This window comes from Mirounga angustirostris, unplaced genomic scaffold (genome assembly GCF_029215605.1).
Source record: "Mirounga angustirostris isolate CCGP_5_RB_7025 unplaced genomic scaffold, mMirAng1.0.hap1 SCAF_4, whole genome shotgun sequence".
NCBI classification, from domain to species: domain Eukaryota; kingdom Metazoa; phylum Chordata; class Mammalia; order Carnivora; family Phocidae; genus Mirounga; species Mirounga angustirostris.
Window position 1 is genome coordinate 189239789 of NW_026991712.1, and position 17901 is coordinate 189257689.

The 17901-nt window shown below is 61.2% G+C and overlaps 2 protein-coding genes across 2 annotated transcripts in view; both read left to right on the plus strand.

The window, feature by feature from the left end:
* The window catches only part of CFAP74 (cilia and flagella associated protein 74), a 56526-nt gene extending 43735 nt beyond the window's left edge, over positions 1-12791 (plus strand). Inside the window, exons 21-38 of the mRNA XM_045899178.2 lie at positions 612-740; positions 827-914; positions 1393-1566; positions 2222-2355; positions 5328-5604; positions 6796-6894; positions 8014-8153; positions 8781-8915; positions 9086-9195; positions 9331-9386; positions 9493-9612; positions 9841-9996; positions 10885-11014; positions 11199-11353; positions 11555-11715; positions 11878-12052; positions 12276-12410; positions 12607-12791. Of these exons, the coding sequence (XP_045755134.1) occupies positions 612-740; positions 827-914; positions 1393-1566; positions 2222-2355; positions 5328-5604; positions 6796-6894; positions 8014-8153; positions 8781-8915; positions 9086-9195; positions 9331-9386; positions 9493-9612; positions 9841-9996; positions 10885-11014; positions 11199-11353; positions 11555-11715; positions 11878-12052; positions 12276-12410; positions 12607-12708 (2476 nt within the window). The 3' untranslated portion in view covers positions 12709-12791. The remainder of the gene's footprint in view (positions 1-611; positions 741-826; positions 915-1392; positions 1567-2221; positions 2356-5327; positions 5605-6795; positions 6895-8013; positions 8154-8780; positions 8916-9085; positions 9196-9330; positions 9387-9492; positions 9613-9840; positions 9997-10884; positions 11015-11198; positions 11354-11554; positions 11716-11877; positions 12053-12275; positions 12411-12606) is intronic.
* A 3041-nt stretch (positions 12792-15832) lies between these two features.
* On the plus strand, positions 15833-17752 carry TMEM52 (transmembrane protein 52). Its single transcript, XM_045898882.3, has 5 exons — positions 15833-15973; positions 16059-16102; positions 16214-16255; positions 16846-17024; positions 17130-17752. The coding sequence occupies exons 1-5, from the start codon at positions 15908-15910 to the stop codon at positions 17303-17305; spliced, it is 507 nt and encodes a 168-aa protein (XP_045754838.1). The 5' UTR covers positions 15833-15907; the 3' UTR covers positions 17306-17752.
* Positions 17753-17901: the final 149 nt, after the last annotated feature.

The following is a 17901-nucleotide window of genomic DNA, read 5'->3' on the forward strand; positions in this document are numbered from 1 at the left end:
GGCCTGTGGGGTAAACTCAGGGCGTGTGTTTGTGACAGTCGGCCAGGACACTTGGTTTGGTGGAGACTGAAAGGCAGGCAGGGGAGTGGGGGACCTTTGTGGTAGAAAAAGGAAAGGTTCCAGGTGAGCCCAGATGGGGGCCTGGGAGCCCAAGGCACTAACTAGAAGCAGGTACCCCACGTGGTTGGTGGGCCCACGCTGCCTCCTCCCGCTGCCCCGGAGTTGGAGGAGGGGACAAAACCAAGGGAAGCGGCCCCAGGCCTGTTGGGGCCAACCTTGGCCTGGGCAGGAGTAGGGCAGAGCCCCAGGCAGGCAGGGGTCCCACCCCTGTGCCCACACCCCTCCAGGTCCTCCCACTGGGCGGTGCCTAGCCCCGCAAAAGTCTTCCCAGAAAACACTCAGGTTTCTGAGAATTGACCGGGGCCGTATTTCCATGGCAGGGTTTCTGTTTGTAGGAACTCCTCCTCAGGAAAGCCAACCTTTAGCAAGCCGGGCTGTGAACGCTCCCCGGACACGCGGCGCACCCGTTGGGCCTGGGTTGTGCGAAGTGTGTCAGTCCCATGGGCGCAGACGCACAGCGTCACTGTCTGGTGTCCCTGGGTGTCCTGCAGGTCGAAAGCAGCCCTGCGTCTGAAGTTTGAAGTGTGCAAGGAGCTGAGGGAGCACATGGAGCTCCTGCCGGAGACAGGCTACATCCAGGCCCAGTCCTCCTACGCTGTGCAGCTCAAGTTCCTGCCACGGTGAGCGCCCTGGGGAGCACGCTGTGTAGCCCCACTCACAGGTCAGTTTTAGGGTCCTCCTCCACACTGTGCATCCTCTCTTTCAGACACTCCCTCCCAGAAGATGCAGGGAAGTATTTCGACAAGGAAAGCAGAGTCCTAGAGGCCCCAATGACAATCTGGGTGGCTGACCAGGTCTGCGTGGGACTCTCCCCGGGAATGCTGGGCACTCGTGGGGAGGCAGGGCCCTGGCGGGTTCCCATGGCCTGACCAGCAGATCTGTCTCCCACCCCAGCAGCCCCTGCACAGTGCGATGAGACAGGGTGTCTGTGGATCGGGAAGAGACCTCTGGGGGCTGTGCAGGGCCGGCAGGTGTCCCCCCAGCACCGGACCCCACACGTGCCCACATGCACACTCACAGTGTGTGCATGTGTGTGCACGCGCGTGTGAACTCACGCACCCCCCCACCACATCCACCCGAGGCTCCTCCCCTCTTTTCTCGCACCTGCTTTCCTGTCCTCCCAAGTCAGGAACTACAGGGAAGTGGCCTTTTCAAAGAGAGTCCTGTGTCTGGCCACAAGGTCGAAGCAATGCTTCTGCCTTTATTGTGCGTGGAGACATTTGCAGAAATAGACTGCAAGTAACCAGGAGGCGCTCACCCTGTGCACTTCAGCTCAAGCCGGTGGGGTTTACCGTGCATGCTGTGGTCACCACCTCGGACCTGGAGCTCCACCCCTCAGCCGTGGACTTTGGCTACTGCACCGTCTACGAGGCCGTCAGGACACAAATCAGCCTCTACAACCACTGCCTCCTGCCCCAGGGGTTTGGGTTCATCGGGCTCCCCAAGGTGCCTGGCTCAGTGGGGAGGGGCACGGGGTGGGGACAGGGTCGGGAAGCTGGGGGGTGGGCCAGGGTGGTGCCGCCCCAGGGTCCAGATGCCCGGCACCAGGGGGCCTCTCCGGACCCACACCCACCTCCAGGCCCCTCCGCCTGGGTCTCTCCCTCCCTGTCCCCCTCCTCATCCCCACTGCCCATATCCCCGCCTTGCCTCGATGCTCTCTGCGCAGCCTGTCTCTCCCTCTTTGGCCCACACCTCGGCAGGACTCCAGACTCCTCTCCCTCCCCTCCTTCCAGAACTCTTGCCTACCTGGCCCTGCAGGGCAGCCAAGATGAGGCTCAGACCAGGCTGCCCTCAACTCTCTCTGGGCCGCTCTGCTGCCGACCCTGCCATCCACTTATATATATGCAGACACGTGTGTAAACACACTGACATAATGCACACAGACATGCGTGTGCTCCTTGCATGCAGACACAGAGACACATCACATACATACATATAGACAACTCACGTATGCACATGTGATCACAGACAGACATTCTCACAAAAATGCTGACACTCACATACATACAAACACACGCACAGCCAGATACTCACATACACTCGCTCATACACAAACGCCACTGTGTTTTCACTTTGGCATCGATGGTTTTCCATTCGCCAGTTTGTGGACATTCAGCCCAATGACGGGTTTGGGACAATCCTGCCACTAGAAACGCTGCATCTTGACGTGATCTTCCAACCCACCAAGGCTAAGGAGTACAACTTCGAGCTCGTCTGCAAGTCTGAGATCAACCGGTAAGCCTGGCAGACAAGGGGCGCGTGGAGGGCCGGCTACAGCCGGCTCAGGGGTGGCAGCCCCTCCCCCATCCTCAAGCACTGCCGGCTGGGTAGACCATGGGGCTGGGCCGAGACACGACTGACTGCCGGGACCTCAGACCCAGGTACAGGCTCCTGGGATCCGGGACCCTGCTTGCTGGGCCCGCTCGCCCCTGTGAGTGTATGTGTGTGTGTGTGTGTACATGTGTATGATAGTATGAGCATGGGAACAGTATTAGTGTGTGCATGCATGTGAGCGTGCATGTGTGGATGTGTGTGTGAGCATGCACGTGTGACCGTGTGTGTAGATGTGTGTGCATGTGAGCGTGAGGGGTGTGCCCGAATGTGTGTGAGCATGCACTGTGGACGTGTGCATGCATGTGAGCGTGCATGTGTGGATGTGTGTGTGAGCATGCACGTGTGACTGTGTGTAGATGTGTGTGCGTGTGAGCGTGAGGGGTGTGCCCGAATGTGAGCATGCACTGTGGGTGTGGGTGTGCATGTGAGCGTGCACATGTGGACACGTGTGGTATGTGCGTGTGAACATGCACATGTGTGGACATGTGTGCATATGAGCGTGAGGGGTGTGCCTGAATGTGTGTGAGCATGCACTGTGGGTGTGGGTGTGCCTGTGAGCGTGCACGTGTGGACATGTGTGGTGTGTGTGTAAACATGCATGTGAGTGTGCATGTGGTGTGCTTGAATGTGTGTGAGCATGCATGTGTGGATGTGTGTGCATGTGAGCGTGCGTGTGGACATGTGTGGCGTGCATGTCTGTGCACGTGTGAACATGCATGTGTGAGCGTGTGTGTGTGTGTGGTATGCAGAGTGTCCCTCTGTACCCAAGAGGACCTGGGCATGAGCCCCCCTTGCTCTAATGCACTGTGTGATGGGGATAGTCCCTGGACCTCCCTGAGCTTCCCATTTCCACCCTGACAGATGGGATGGAGGAGGTGGTAGAAAGAGAGAAATCAAACAGGGTGCAGAGGGAGTGGTCCGGGATAAGGGCCTGTTCTTGTTGCTGCCTGAGATTATCAGCCCTAGTGAGGAATGTTCTGGAGCATCCTGTGCAGGTGTCCAGCTGGGCACTGAGCCCCACTGACCCCCTCCTGCCCTCCTGTTTCCCTTCCTTTCTTCTCCTGTTCCCACCTGCATTCTGGCCTGAGTTGCTGTTTGGCCCTGTCTGGGGACCTGGGCAGCCCTGGGTGGTGTTGGGCTGCCCAGGGGTCCACGGGCCAAACCCCCTTCTGGCCCCAGGCATGTGGCCATGGGCAGGACCATTGGTCGCCTGGGATCTGACAGGCTTGTGAGTGAGCAGGAATAACTCCATGGGTGGTAAGAGCTTAGGGAGTGAAGTGCAGAGTTAGAACCCACAAGGAAAATCAAGGGCCCTGACTACCCCCTGCCACGTTCCCCATCAGGCTCTTGGGTAAAGCCCACTGTCTCCCAGTCATAAGAACCACAGCATCTGGCAAGTCTCAGTTGAGCCTTGGTGATGCCGCCCCTGACAGGTAGGGGGTTTCTGGTTCTTTCTTTGCAACAAAATGAAGGAGGGCCTAAATGAGTTGCCAGAGGGGGACTATCCAAAGTAACGTGGAAAGACATGTGGTGCTGTGGTGTGATTGCAGAAGGAGAGGCTCATAGGGTTGAGTGATGCTGGGGAGCAAAGCTCCCTCCACGCCTGTCCCCAGGGCCCTGCAGGGGAGCCAGGCAGCGCCCCCACCCCGGTCTCAGCCCTCCTGATGCTGGAACCAGCTGGGGAACAGCAGCTCCGTCCACCGTCCCGAAACACGTGCAGTGAAATCTCATTTTCTGTACGTCATGATTGTCCCATTGCATACATTTATGGTTTTTCAATTAATCGCATACTAACAATAACCTCAGTGATATCGCCACACAGAAGGATTTTTGTTCCACATTTAGAGCCTGTGGTCACAAGACATAAAAGTATGTATTTCAGTACTTCGGTGTATGAGCAACATCACAGCTGGGTTACCATAGCCAGTCAACATCAGAGCGTTAAAATGTACGTAACTAGGATGAAATTCGACACAGAGAGCACAGTAGAAATCTGGGTCCGAAGAAGATGTGGAATGGAAATATTCCAGTGGTTAAAATACCAAATATCTGTTCTTTTTTTTTTTGATACGTTATCTTAATTCAAATACCAGGCTGATCGCACATGGTCCAAAAACACTCAAATAACGCACTAAACATAAGCCAAAGTTAAAGATTAATCTTCAAACGTCGTAGCCCATGGTGCCACACTTGCCTGTGGCCTCACTGATGGAAAGCCACGCCCACGCCTCCGTGGCCACCAAACCCATGGGCAGAGCTTCCTTTCCTGTGAGCTGCTGAAAGCTGCCAGCTGGAGCACCCTGACTACTTTGTCCCAGCTCTGAAGAGCCGTAGGGCCTCAGCAGGGGTCACAGGAACCGGCACCACCCGGCCAGGTGCCAAGATGCACCAGTCGAGGAGGCTCTGAGGCTCAGCAGCGCGGGGGGCCCTCCACCGGGACGCAGACAGACGGAGCCATGGTTCCGGGAGGGAAAGCCCACCCTCCCACATCTCTTCGTTTTCTTTGAAGGATAATGGCAGAAATTAACTAACTAGGGTTTATAGATTCCTGTGCTCATATTTAAAGAGCAATTTATCGGTGTTATTTTTAAATGTCGATGAATATTTAACAAAATAAGCCAGAAATTACCTCCTCAGCAACTTAGGATGAAATTTTTAGCTATCCACTTTAAATGCGTGCAGGAGTCTGCAGTATCTTCAAAAGACAGTAAAATTCACTAACGAAGTAGGGAGCAAAATCTGTGACAACTGCTATCGTGGTCCCAGGCGCGGTGCCCACGCAGGCCACCGTCTCCCTCAGGGGCCACCTTCCACAGCGCAGGGGGACCCCGCGGGCCGTGCCCCCACTGAGCCGCCCACACCGGCCCTTCCAGGTGTCTCAGGCTGGCGTGCCGGGCTGTGGGCGTCCACCCGCCCCTGGAGCTGTCCCACTACCAGGTCAAGTTTGCAGCCACCTCCCTGTATGACGTGTCCGTGGCCACCCTGTACGTCATCAACTCTCACGTGAGCATGAACCCACTGACCCACTCCATGCCCCGCATCGGCTCGGAGGACGCCTCTCCCGTGGGGCCCACATCCTTTGAGTTCCTGCTGCCCCCAGACTCACCCATCACCATCTCGCCCTCGGTGGGGACCGTGCTGCCAGGAAAGGCAAGTGTGGGCCCCGAGGCAGGCGGGGGGGTGGGCTCCCCTGGGGGTGCCTGGCTCTGCCCACCCTTGGCCACAGCGATGCAGCCTGGACAGCAGAGGTGGGGGTGAGCTCTGCCCCTCGTCAGACCCAAGCAGGGCCAAGGAGGTCCCCGTGGCCCATGAGCTTGGGCGGGGCGAAGAGGCCCCAGAGGCAGGGGCACCCACGGGTGGCTGACCCCACAAGCACCTGCCTGGGAGCTCTGGCAGTGTGGACTGGGGGAGGACGTGCAGAGCCCTGGATCTCACAGCGATGGGCACAGAGGGCCTGGTCACCAAAGTGCAGGGTGTGAGTCCACTCAGCTAAGCAAGGGCTCCCCGCCCCTACTCTGCCTGATTGAGCAGAAAGAACCGGGCCTGGGGGCAGGGCTTCCTCTCAGCCCGGGTCAGGGCCATCCCAGCCTCCTGGAGCTTAGATCTTTCCCTTCAAAAGCTAGGGCGGCTCCTGCCAGGACAAAGTGAGGAGGGGCACATGAGGGGCTGGGCACACCTGGGCCCTGGCAGCATTTCAATTTGTGTGATCATTTAAAATGCATTTTATTAAACTTAGCAAATACTGTGTAAGTACCCGTCCCCAAAGGGGGTATTGTGGTTGGCTTCTGCGTTCTCTCCCTCTCCCTGCTCCCTCCTTCTCCCTCCCTTTTTCCTTTATTCCCCCCATGCCATCTGCTCTGCCCCCACCATCATATGGGCACCTCTGCTGTCCTGAGCACTGGGGACACTTGGGAGTGAGCCCTCAGTGGGGCCCAGGACCTCCCTGTAGGCTGTGCCAGTCTCAGGGACAAGTTGGGGTGAAGAATTCACCCCCAAATCTTGATAGCTGAATGCAAAGTTTCCTTTCTCACGCATGGCATGCCTAATGTGAACTGTGGGCGGGTCCTGGTTCATCAGGATCTCCGTCACAGGACCCCTGCCCTACATGGTAAGAGTGGACTTGATAATCGTGCACGGTGACCTACCTAGCCCCCAGGGGCAGTGGTCAGGGAGCATCTCCCTGGAAAGGGCCTTCACGAAGTGACGGAAGTGTCCTGCCAGGAGTGTCAGCATGACCTGGGGACATGCAGGGGAGGGTGGACGGGGGGACCTCAGTGGGTGCTGAGGAGGACAAGGTGCCAGCAGGGGCCAGCTCTGCCCTCTGGGTGGCTCTCCTTGCAGAGATGCCTGATCCAGGTGGGGTTCCGGCCCGTGCTGCCCAGCAAGCTGATCCACCAGGAAGCCTCCCAGGCCCTGACCAAACCAGTGGAGGTAAAATTGGTGCATGGAGACTCCCAAGAGGAGGGGCATGGGGACACAGAGCAGGGGCTGTGGCTTCCTGCAGCCCCCCCCCCCCCAGGCTCCAGGGGGCCAGGTCGAGTGCCTTCGGGAGTGCCTGGTGGACTTTGTGGAGCATGATGGGTGTCAGCTTTCAGAGCGTCTCCTCCTCCAGGCAGCATCACCAGGCAGCCTAGGTCCCCGGGGGGCGTTCCCTGAGAAGCAGGTGGATCTTTAACGGAAGGAGAGCAGATAAAATGGCAAAGGGGCCCATGACCCTCGGCAAGTGTGGCTTCTTACAACCGTAAAGCCATGAAAACAGCCTCACAAATGTAAACTTGAAAGAAGGGAGGGGCGCCTGGGTGGCTCAGATAGTTGAGCGTCTGCCTTCAGCTCAGGCCCTAATCCCGGGTCCTGGGATCGAGTCCCGCATCGGGCTCTTTCCTCAGGGGGGGTCTGCTTCTCCCTCTCCCTCTGAACGCCCCCATTCTCTCTTGTGTGCTTTATCTCAAATAAATAAAATCTTAATAAATAAGTAAATAAATAAAACAAAAATATTTCTTAAAAAGAAAGAAGGGAAGCGTCAACCCAGGGATAAAGCCCAGCAAGCGTCAGGCCCGCTGCCCCTGCCAGCCGCAGAGGCGGCAGCCCGTGGGCTCCTGCGGGGAGAGGGAGTCCCACGGACCCACACAGAGCTGTGCAGTCCCACGGCCTAGAGTGCTGGGGACGCAGAGGGACGCGAAGCACACTTTTCCAGCGTCTGGCCCACACGGGGAAGCACTTGTCCTCCTACAGTGAGGCGTGGGGGGAGGCACCAGGAAGGAGGACCCTGGTCCCGGGCAAATCCCCCCCTCTGTTGCCTGTTTCCCCACTGGTGAAGGCAAACGCTGGGGTCGGTGCACAGGCCCATGGGGGTCTCTGAACACTCAGCTGCCTGTTGCACCTTCGGTCGGTCTTCCGGAGGAAGCCGCTTGCTGCCTGGGTCCCCGTCCGCTCCAAGCCCACGCCCCTGGGGCCCCTGCACGGGGCAGTCTGCCCAGACCTGCGCTGGCAGACAGCAGCCGGCGAGGGGCGGCCACGGTGCCCACGGGGCTGAGCAGAGCTGGCCTCTCCGCACCCCAGCTCCGCAAGGACACAGCCACCCAGAGGAAGGACCTAAGGAAACAGTCCTTCTCCACGCTGCGGCTGCAGAACCAAGACCGACTGCTCCAGACCTCGACCACCCCGACTGCAGAGCTGTGTGAGCAGGACTTCAAGTTCAGGTAGGCCCAAGAGAAGACCACCCTGCCACCTCCCTCTGCGCCCATATGACGGGACCCTTTCCCCCACAGGCTGCCTGGGACAGAGCTGTTTTGAGCCATGTGACTGGAAGTCAGGGCTGGGCTGGCTTCAGGCACAGTTGAATCCAGGCGCTGCCTTGAGGGCTCTTCAGCTCTGACTTCCTGGGCATCTGCCCACCCCATTCCCATGGGCCTCGTGTCCCTATGCACAGCCTCACACCATGGGCTGGGGAGACCCTGCTGCCCCTGACTCCCGTATTCCCAGCTCAGCAACCCCAGCCTCCCCAGGTACAAAAGGAGGCCAGGAGAGCTCTGAGGGGCTTGTGTCACTTGCCCATCCTAGACCCTTGCCCGAGGCCCCAAGAACACAGCCCTCTTGTTAGGTGCCTGACCAGGACCCTGGGGTAGGAGGAGGCCCCACAGGAACCAGGAAAGGGTAGGACAGCCACAGCCTGGGGCCCCTTCCCACTCTGGTCCAGGGCCCTGGGGAGCAGGTGTGGCCTTGTGCCCCCCCCACTGCCCCAGGGGAGCATGGCCAGGCCTCCCATCTGCTGGGGCATGCGCAGAATGGGCACAGGAGTGTGAGTGCATGCTGCTGCATCGTTCCAGTTCTGACGAGTACCAGGCTGCCCAGGCCACCCTGGCCAGGTCTTTCCGGGGGAAGTTTGACAAGTTTGTGGTGCCCTGTGTCGTTGCCAGTGGTGACCCCAAAGACAGGAAGGGGACAGAACCCCTGAGCTTCAGGTGCGGTGCTCTGGCGGGAGGGAGGAAGCCCGGGATCAAGTCGCGCATCGTCCCTCCTGCGCTACCAACCCAGATCTGGGGCCCCAGAGGGAAGGGCACAGTGGCTGGAGTGGGCAGGGCAAGGGCGGGGAGGTGGGGCGCAGCACCATCAGCACACCCTCCCCCCCCAGTCCTCACAATACCCTGTACCTGGAGCTGTGGTGTCCGGCAGTGGCCCCATCTATCGTGGTGACCTCCAACAGAGGCAAAACCATCTCCAACTTCGGTCACATTGCTGTAGGTGAGCCTTGACTGGGCCCAGCCCCCCATGCACACCCCCACCCCAGAGGCTGAGCCCCCCTACAGTCACCACCTGGGTTCCCACACGCCACTCCTGGGCCTAGGGCTACAGCCTGATTCCACCTTCCCATTTCAGGACACCGCGGCATAAAAAAGGTCTCCATCCAGAACATTTCCCTGGAGGATCTAGCTGTATCCTTGTCCACACCCAGCCCAGGCAGCCCACATGGACGGGACAGGAGCTGGTGGGGGGCTGCAGTCCTGCCCTGGCCACCTCTCCTTGACACTGGGCCCTCAGGTGGAGTTCTCCATGCTAAACCCTAATGGCCCCTTCGTCCTGCTGAACCCCATCAGCAAGCTGCTTGCTGGCAAGACCCACGTCCTGACACTGTCCTTCTCTCCCCATGAGAGCATCCTGGTGAGTCCCAGGCCCACTTTACGCCACGCTGCAGCCCGTGTGCTTGGGCCCCCGGGGGCGGCCGGTCCCCCTAGGCCCTCACCTCTGGCAGGCAAGCAGGAGGTGGCCACAGAGCTCAGAGCAGTGTCGGCTCCAGCCTGCCCCGACCCACTTGCTCCCAGCAGAGCTCCAGCACGTGCCTCTGGCAGATGTCTGCCCCATGCTAATGGACGTGGTCTCTGTCCGTAGGCCCAAGAGACACTGGACATCATCACCAAGAGAGGCAAACTCTCCCTGACCCTCCTGGGCACCGGCGTGGCACCCATGATCACGTGCTCCATTGAAGGGGACACTCTGGACATGGGTTATGTGATTGCCAGAGAGTCTGTGTCCTCAAGCTTCAAGGTGAAGCACATCACAGGGGGCCTGGTGCCTACCCTGGTCTCCTGGGAGGGGGCTCCACCCGGGGAGGGATCCAGGCCTTGGTAGGCGAGCCAGGGGAGGTGCAGGCCACCCCCACCTGAGCCACCCCACCCTCCAGCAGCTTCCACCTCCACTACCCTGTCCAGCACCCCTCCCTCCACTCCTCACCTGCTCTGCCTCACTGCTCCCTGTCTTCCTGTTCAGGGCCTTTGCAGGAGCCATCCCATCTGGGATGAGGAGGAGCTCAGCTCAGGCACTGCTGTGGGGGGTGGGGCGTGGTTACAGATGTGTCTGGCAAGGTCACACTGCCCTGTGGCCTCTCACCACCTGCCGGAGGGCAGGCCTAGCTCCCCATGCTTCTCCGATGTCTAAGGGACTCACCAGCCTTGGGATCAAGCAACCAACAGGACACCTGCTTCGTCCACTGGCTTAGGTCGGGACCTGGCACTGAGCTCAGAACAGGGATTCCCTGAAGTGTCTCACTGAGGAGGGGGCACTCTCAGGAGAAGGGGGTGAGGGCAGGGGAGAGACTGGGGCAAGGATGCTGGTTCAGCTGAAGGCTAGCCTGAGCCTGACAACGGAGGGAGCTCTGGAGGACAGAGGGCACCGCAGAGCTGCCCCACCTTGAGGCGCAGTGGATTCGGCTAGGTACACCAGCCTGGAAAGGGGGGTAGCGTGAGGCTGGACGAGATGAACCAATAGCTCAATAAAGTGCAGTGAGCGCAAGGTGAAAATGATTGGACAGGAGAGCGACTGGACACCCAGCGAGGCGTGACTCCCCCGGGGGCAGAGCGAGCGGAGACCCCCTTTGCAGCAGCCTGCACGTGGGCAGCAGGATGGTAGCCTGCTGAGGGTCGCCTATCCTCACAGCTGCAGAACTGCTCCGCGCTGCCCGTCCAGTTCTCCCTGCAGCTGGACAGCCTCTCCCGCTCCAGGAGCGAAGACCAGCAGCGGCTGCCGCAGTTCCTGGCCTCTCGGGCCCGGAGGACTGAAGTAGTGGGTGAGCTGGCCCACGGAGGCAAGGGACCACTGCTGGGGACGGCCGTCGGGGCAAGGCCGAGGGAGGTGGGAGCTGAGCCGCGGGCGGCGGGCAGGGGTGGGGCCCGGGGCAGGGGTGCCGGCAGCAGATTGGTGGGGGGCGGGCCAGGGGCTCCGGCTGAGCAGGGACGCCGCCTGGCCCACAGGCACTCAGAACAACAGCGGCCAGAGCGTGTTCAGCGTGATCCCGGTCAAGGGCATCATGGACCCAGGCAAGGCGCAGGACTTCACCGTGACCTTCAGCCCAGACCACGAGAGTCTGTACTTTTCCGACAGGCTGCAGGTCATGCTCTTCGAGAAGGTGTGGCCCCACCAGCCCAGCCTCGACCCCTCTTCCCTTGTGTCCGGGGCCCTCTGGGCCTTCCCCGCCTGCCCTACTGGGGGCTCCACGCCAGGGGTGTAGTCAGGTGGAGAGGCCACTGTCCCAGGTCCCATGGGCCCACACCCTCCTGGAGTCCCGGTCACGGGTCGCAGGACAATGCTGTATGCTCCTTGTCCCCAGAAACTCTCCCACCAGATCCTTCTGAAGGGCGCGGCCCGCGAGCACATGATGTTCGTGGAGGGCGGAGACCCCCTGGACGTGCCTGTGGAGTCCCTGACTGTGATCCCCACCTACGACCCTGAGCGCAGAGAGGGTGAGCCCTGGGGGGGGGGCGGGGCTCGGTGCAGTAAGAGGACCCCTCCTACTGCCCACCTGCACCCTTAGCCCTAGGAAGCCTGAAGGGTAGGGTGGTCATTCCTGGCCCAAAGGGTGGGGTCATGCTAAAGAGAGATTTCCTGAGGACCAGCTGACCCTAGGCAGCTCCCTCACTCTCTGGGTGGCAGCCCCACCCCACCCCATTGGCCCCAGCCAGGTCCTCTCTCTTCAGAAGCAGAGGAGCTAAAGCCCATCCTGGTGACCCTGGACTATATCCAGTTAGACACAGACACACCAGCCCCACCTGCCACCCGAGAGCTGCAGGTGGGCTGCATCCGGACCACCCAGCTGTCCCCAAAGAAGGTGACCACAGCACTGCGCAGGCCCACCCTGCCCCTCTGCAGCACCCCCTGCCTGGACAGCCTGGGCCCCTCCTGGCCTTGCCCCTTGATTGATATGGGGTGGGCAGCCTGCTGGTCAGGGCTGAGAGGGCAGGTGGAGTCAGCCCCCCTCGACCCCAGTCCCACTGCCTCCTGGGAGCTGTGCCTGGCCCGCCAGCCCTATCTGCAGCTCCAGTGTCCCGCAGACTGTCGAGTTCAGCCTGGACAGCGGCACGTCTCTGCAGCACAAGGGCTTCACCATCGAGCCCTCCAGGGGCTCTGTGGAGCGTGGCCAGACCAAGACCATCAGCATCTCCTGGATGCCACCTGCCGATTTTGATGTAGGTGCCACAGACTCTGGCCAGGAAGCCCTGCAAAAGCCAAAGGCTTGGCGGGATGACACCCCTGCCCCACCCAGGGAGGGGGCTGCTGGGTAGGCCCTGGGCAGGTGAGGCAGGCGGTGGGCCAGAAGACAACACATGTGTCTGGTGGGCCAGTTGGCTGAGGGTCTCTTCCTTCCTCCCCCTCCCATTCCAGCCAGATCACCCACTCATGGTGTCAGCCCTGCTGCAGCTCAAGGGGGACGTGAAGGAGACTTACAAGGTCCTCTTTGTGGCCCAGGTGGTGACCGGCCCCTGAGGCCACAGGAGTCTCTCCGCAGAGCCCCCTCAAGCCCTCCTGTTCACCCATGAAGCCCTCCCCTAGTCTGTAAACCAGGCCAAACCACCCACAGGCCTGGGACCTGGGCATCTGCTGCTGGGCAGGTTCCAATGTGCAGACCCCTGTGTTGCCCCAGGGCACCCCAGCCCCACAGGCGTGGTCACTTCCTGCTGCCTCAGACCCAGTGAGTCCAGAGGCCCAAGAGCTCCCCCTCCCTGGCCCCACTCAGAACCAGCAATAAGGCTAGTCCTACCCACAACCTACTCTTACTCTGAGCCCCTCAGAACCCCCAGCCCCACCAGTAGCCACCTGCCCAGCCTTTAGAAGCCCTGGTTGGGGGAAGAGCTGCCCCCACAGGTCTGTCAATAAACCTTCTGGCCTTCTTCATACCAGCCTGAAGTGTGGGATGCGCACCAAATCAGAGATGGACACAGAGCCCTGGCGGGGGGGGGGGGGGGGAGCACTGCCTCTGAACCCCCCACACCCAACCCACACCCACAAACCAGTCCATAAACAATGAACTCCGCCTCCCTGGAGGGTGGGTGCCTGGATCATTGGGGTAACCGCTAGCAAGGCAGGGTGCTGGGAATACAGGCTGGAGTTGAGACAGGCCCAGACCCAGTGAGGCCCTGCAAAGATGAAGAAGGGTACAGGAAGCTCCAAAGCCAGGGGGACCCGTTAGGATTCTTGCCCCTCCGAAGTTTCAGGATCCCTGATGACCCCAAGGAAGGAGGGAACAGATGTGGGGGACTCATGCTCAGGGCCTCCCTCAGTGTCTAGCTGGGGTCCAGGGTGAGGCCCAGAGCATGAGTTTTGTTTTCCATTTTTCTGGACAGAGTCCAGGCTCAGCCTTCTGGGCGCCAACGGGTCCTTCAAGATAGAAGCCCCCACAGGCCATAAAACACTCCTTGGAGCTCAAAATGTGCCCTTGCCCCAGCCCCTGCCTTCTGGAGAGTGCTGGCTGGACACTGTCCCCACAGAACCCATCCAGTCTGGCCCCTCTGTACACGGCATACCCAACCCACCAACCCTAGTCCCATGCCTGCCAACAGGAGAGCACATGCAACTTTCCCTAGCAAGAATGGAGGGTGTGATGCATCTGGAGGCTTCCCTGGGCACAGGCTTCAGGACACCAGCCTGGAACCACCTATCCTAACCCCAGTTCCTTGGTGCCCTTCACGGCTGGAAGCCTGTCATATCCCTAACCTGAGGCCAGTGACGGTGACTCTACAGTGGAGTTCTGCAGGACTTCTGTCTGTGCCCTCCTGGGGCTGACCAGCCATAGCCCAAGCCACTTTCTCACCAGATGAGAGGAGAAGGCAGGCTCCAGCAGCCCAGGCCAAACCCAGGCCCCAGGAGGAGGTGCTCCCTGAAGGGCATGGTCCCTGCCTCCTCTTCTGGCTGGTGGGCAAGAGGGGCAGGCCACTCTTCTAATCCCTGGCCTCAATCTCCTGCTAACAGGCCCTGGTACTCACTGGCCAAGGCCCTGCCTGAACTCCTGTGCACTGGCTGGACTTCTGTCCATCCTCCTCCCTTCCATCCAGTGAAGGGCAAGAGGGAGGAGGAGGAAGGATGGCCAGCAGCCAAGCTCAGCCAGCCTGGCTGGAGCAAGGTGGGCAGGAGGGGCCCTGGGGTGCCATGGCACAGCCTGGAGGTGCAGAACAGCTTCGGGGCAAAGCCTGGGCCAAGATCAAGTGAGATCAAAAAGCAGGTGCCTGGCAGATCCAGGCAGGAGAGCCAAGCCCAGGAGGTCCTTCTGGGGGAGGGAGACTCATGGACAGTATATCCTGAATGCAATTAAGAAAGACAGGTCAGGACACCTAGGGTGGCTCAGTCGGTTAAGTGACCGATTCTCTGATTTCAGCTCAGGTCATGATCCCAGGGTCCTGGGATCAAGTCCCAAGTTGGGCTCCCTGCTCATCTGGGAGTCTGTTTCTCCCTCTCCCACTGCCCCTCCTCTTCCCCCTGCATGTGCTCTCTTACTCCTGCCCTCTCTCTCTCAAATAAATAAATAAAATCTTTTAAAAAAGAGAAAGAGGAAGGGAGGGAGGGAGGAAGCGGGGGGAGGGAGGGAGAAAGGTCAGGGGAGCCTGGGTGGCTCCGTTGGTTAAGACACTGACTCTCTGATTTCTGCTCAGGTCATGATCTCAGGGTCGTGGGATTGAGCCTGCCTCAGGCTCCAAGCTCACAGGGAGTCAGTTTCTCTCCCTCTCCCTCTGGCCCACCCCCTGCTCATGCTCACTCTCTCTCTCTCTAAAATAGATGAATAAATCTTTTAAAAAAGAAAGAAAAGACAGGTCAAGGGTAGCTGCTCCTCCCACTCCCCAGACAAGCCTGATCACCCTGCACCTTGCAGTGCGGACCACCTCCCTTCGCCTGACCACCAGATGGTGGAGTAGAGGCCGGAGGGAACCTAACAGTACCACTAGCCTGGTGAGAAGAGCGGTCAGGTGGAAGAAATGGCCCCCAGGCTTTCCCGGCAGAATGGACAGCAGCCATTCTGTGACCCCCAGCCCCGGAGACCACAGAGGCCACACGCCTGTCTTTCAAGGCGAAGTGCTCTGGAAACGTGGTTAGCTCCCAGGACGCCGCAGGGGGCTGGGGCCGCGCTCAGACTCCCGGTGAGCCTGCCCCTGGCCAGCCCCAGGCAGTGAGCGCCCGCAGCGTGAGAGCAAAATAAACGTCCTTGAACAACACGCCGGGAACGCCCCAGAATCTTGGCTCTTGCAACCCTTTACCTTGCGCGCCGCGGTGTGTGCGAGAGTCGCCACATTTGTCCCGGCCGCCCCCTCCGGGGCCACACCCTGTGCAGCCGCGTCGCCCAGCCCACACCGAGCCTGACTGCAGGATAGGCCTGGCCCGGCCGGGATGGGGGTTCTGCGCCCGGGCGGAGGGCAAGACCCCCCCTCCCTCCGCCCCGACAGCCCAGGTTCGCAGGCCCCGGGGACCAGCGTGGCGGGCGGGGCCGTGAGGCGGGGCTCATTTGGGCGTGGCTTCGAGAGGCGGTGCCTCTGGAGGGCGGGGCTTGGGGCCGGGGATCAGGGGTGCGGCCGCGGGACAGGCCTCCGGCGGGCGGGGCGCTGGGGCGTGGCTACGCGTCTGGGGGCGGGGCTGCGCGGGGCGGGGCCTCCATAAAGCGGCGCGGCCGGCGGGCCCCCGCTCCCCGTCGGCGCCGAGCATGGGGGTGGGGGCGCCGGCCTCCCGGGCGCTTCTACTGCTGCCGCCGCTCCTGCCGCTGCCGCAGGTGGGTGGCCGGCGCTCGGCTCGGGCACCGCGGGGCGGGTCTGCGCTCGGCGCGCCCCCGCCCGGGCTCACCCCTGTCCCCACAGGTGGCGCTGGGCTTCGCGGACGGCAGCTGCGACCCGTCGGACCTGTAAGTCAGGGGGGTGGGAGCCGGGGCCTGGCCCCGCCCTGTGGGGGGGCTCGGGCGGGGCCGTCGGCCCGGAGGGTGCCCCGCCTGCTCCAGGTGTCGCCGTCCCCGCAGGTGCCCGCCCCAGGCCCGCTGGAGCAGCCTGTGGCACGTGGGGTAAGTGCAGGCCGCCTCGTTCTCCCCCGGCCAGGCCCACCAGACCCCCACCCCTCCTGGCTCACGGATGAGGAGTCGCCAGCGCTGTCCCCTTCCGGGCGCTGATAGGAAGGCGCCGGGGCCCTCAGCAGCCTCCCAGGCTGGCCCCTGCTTCCTGCCCTCAGCACCAGGGCGGCCTCTCTTGTGGGCCCTGCCCCAGTCCGGGACTGCTCTGGGCACGCAGGCCCTTGGCAGGACTTCCCTTCATAGCCCGCTTGCCCACTTCCCAGCCCCTCCTTCCTCACCCCTGCAGGAGGCCCCTGTGGACATGGTCATTGGTCTGGGCACAGGATTGTGCGGATGGCCTGGGACGGTGTGTCCTGGGAGTGAGCCCAAGGCACTTGTGGCCAGGCCTGGAGAGAGCCAGGACAGGCCCGGCAGCAGGATGCCAGGACGGCGGGCTCCTCGGGCCCAGCTCTGGCCTGGAAGGAGGTCTCCAGCCTGGAGAGACATTCTCTGGTTTTCTTTTGTCCTGCCCATTGTCCTGTCTTGGGTGGTGCCCAGCGGCCTGGGGTCAGTCCAGTGGTAGGGTCTCGCTCCTCCCTGCACAGGCTTATCTTACTCGCTGTCCTTCTGCTGCTGCTGTGTGGGGTCACAGCCAGCTGTGTCCGGTTCTGCTGCCTCCGGAAACGGGTACACAGCCAGCCACACCTGCCACCAACACCTCAGCCTTGTGACCTGACGGTCAGCCCTATGGATAGTGACAGCCCAGTGCACAGCACGGTGACTTGTGAGTGCCTGCAGACCTCACCTGTTGGCTTGCCTGCCTGCAGGGGGGAGTGGGGGGCAGGTGAGAGCAGACTCATCCCCACAAACCCGCTCTGGTTCCCTGCAGCTTACAGCTCTGTGCAGTACCCGCTGGGCATGCGGCTGCCCCTTCCCTTTGGGGAGCTGGACCTCGACTCCATGACCCCTCCTGCCTACAGCCTGTATGCCCCTGAGCTGCCACCCTCCTATGAAGAGGCTGTCAAGATGGCCAAACCCAGCCAGGAAGAGTCACCCCCCTCTTAGTAACCCGGTCCTCTCCCTGGGGCCTGAGGCCTAGAGATACCGGCGGGGCTCCAGGAGCCAGGCACCGATGCCCAACACCCCTGGCTAGAGCCCTGGTGCCCCTCCAGGGCAGAGGAAAACTCTCTTGAACCTCCCAATTCTGCCAGCTACCCTGTGCTCAGAGGGGACTGGCGCAAGGACACTTGCAGCCAGGGACCCCCCCAGCACACCCCTGCCATCCGTCCCCAGGGAAGGCCAGCCCCCCCAGCACATTGCCACAGCCCCGGCCTTGCTGCTATGTAACGCCAGGCAGCCCAGCCAGCTGGCCCTGTGTTGACCACACACATGCACCCACACACATAGGCTGCCTCATTCAGCCCTGACCCCACGGGCCTAAGCCTCAGGGCTCAGGGCTGGCTGTGACACCCCCAGCTTTTTGGAGAGAGAATAAAGTTTGTACCTAAGTGACCTCCATCTGTAGGAAAAGGCCCTGGGAGGGGCCTGTGGGTAGCCACCCCCCAGTGCGGGCAGAAGGGCAAGTGGTAGTCTTCGACCTGCCCCCGATCTGGCTTTCAGGCTGGTGTCCAGAGCCCAGAGCTGAGCAGTGGGTGGTGTCA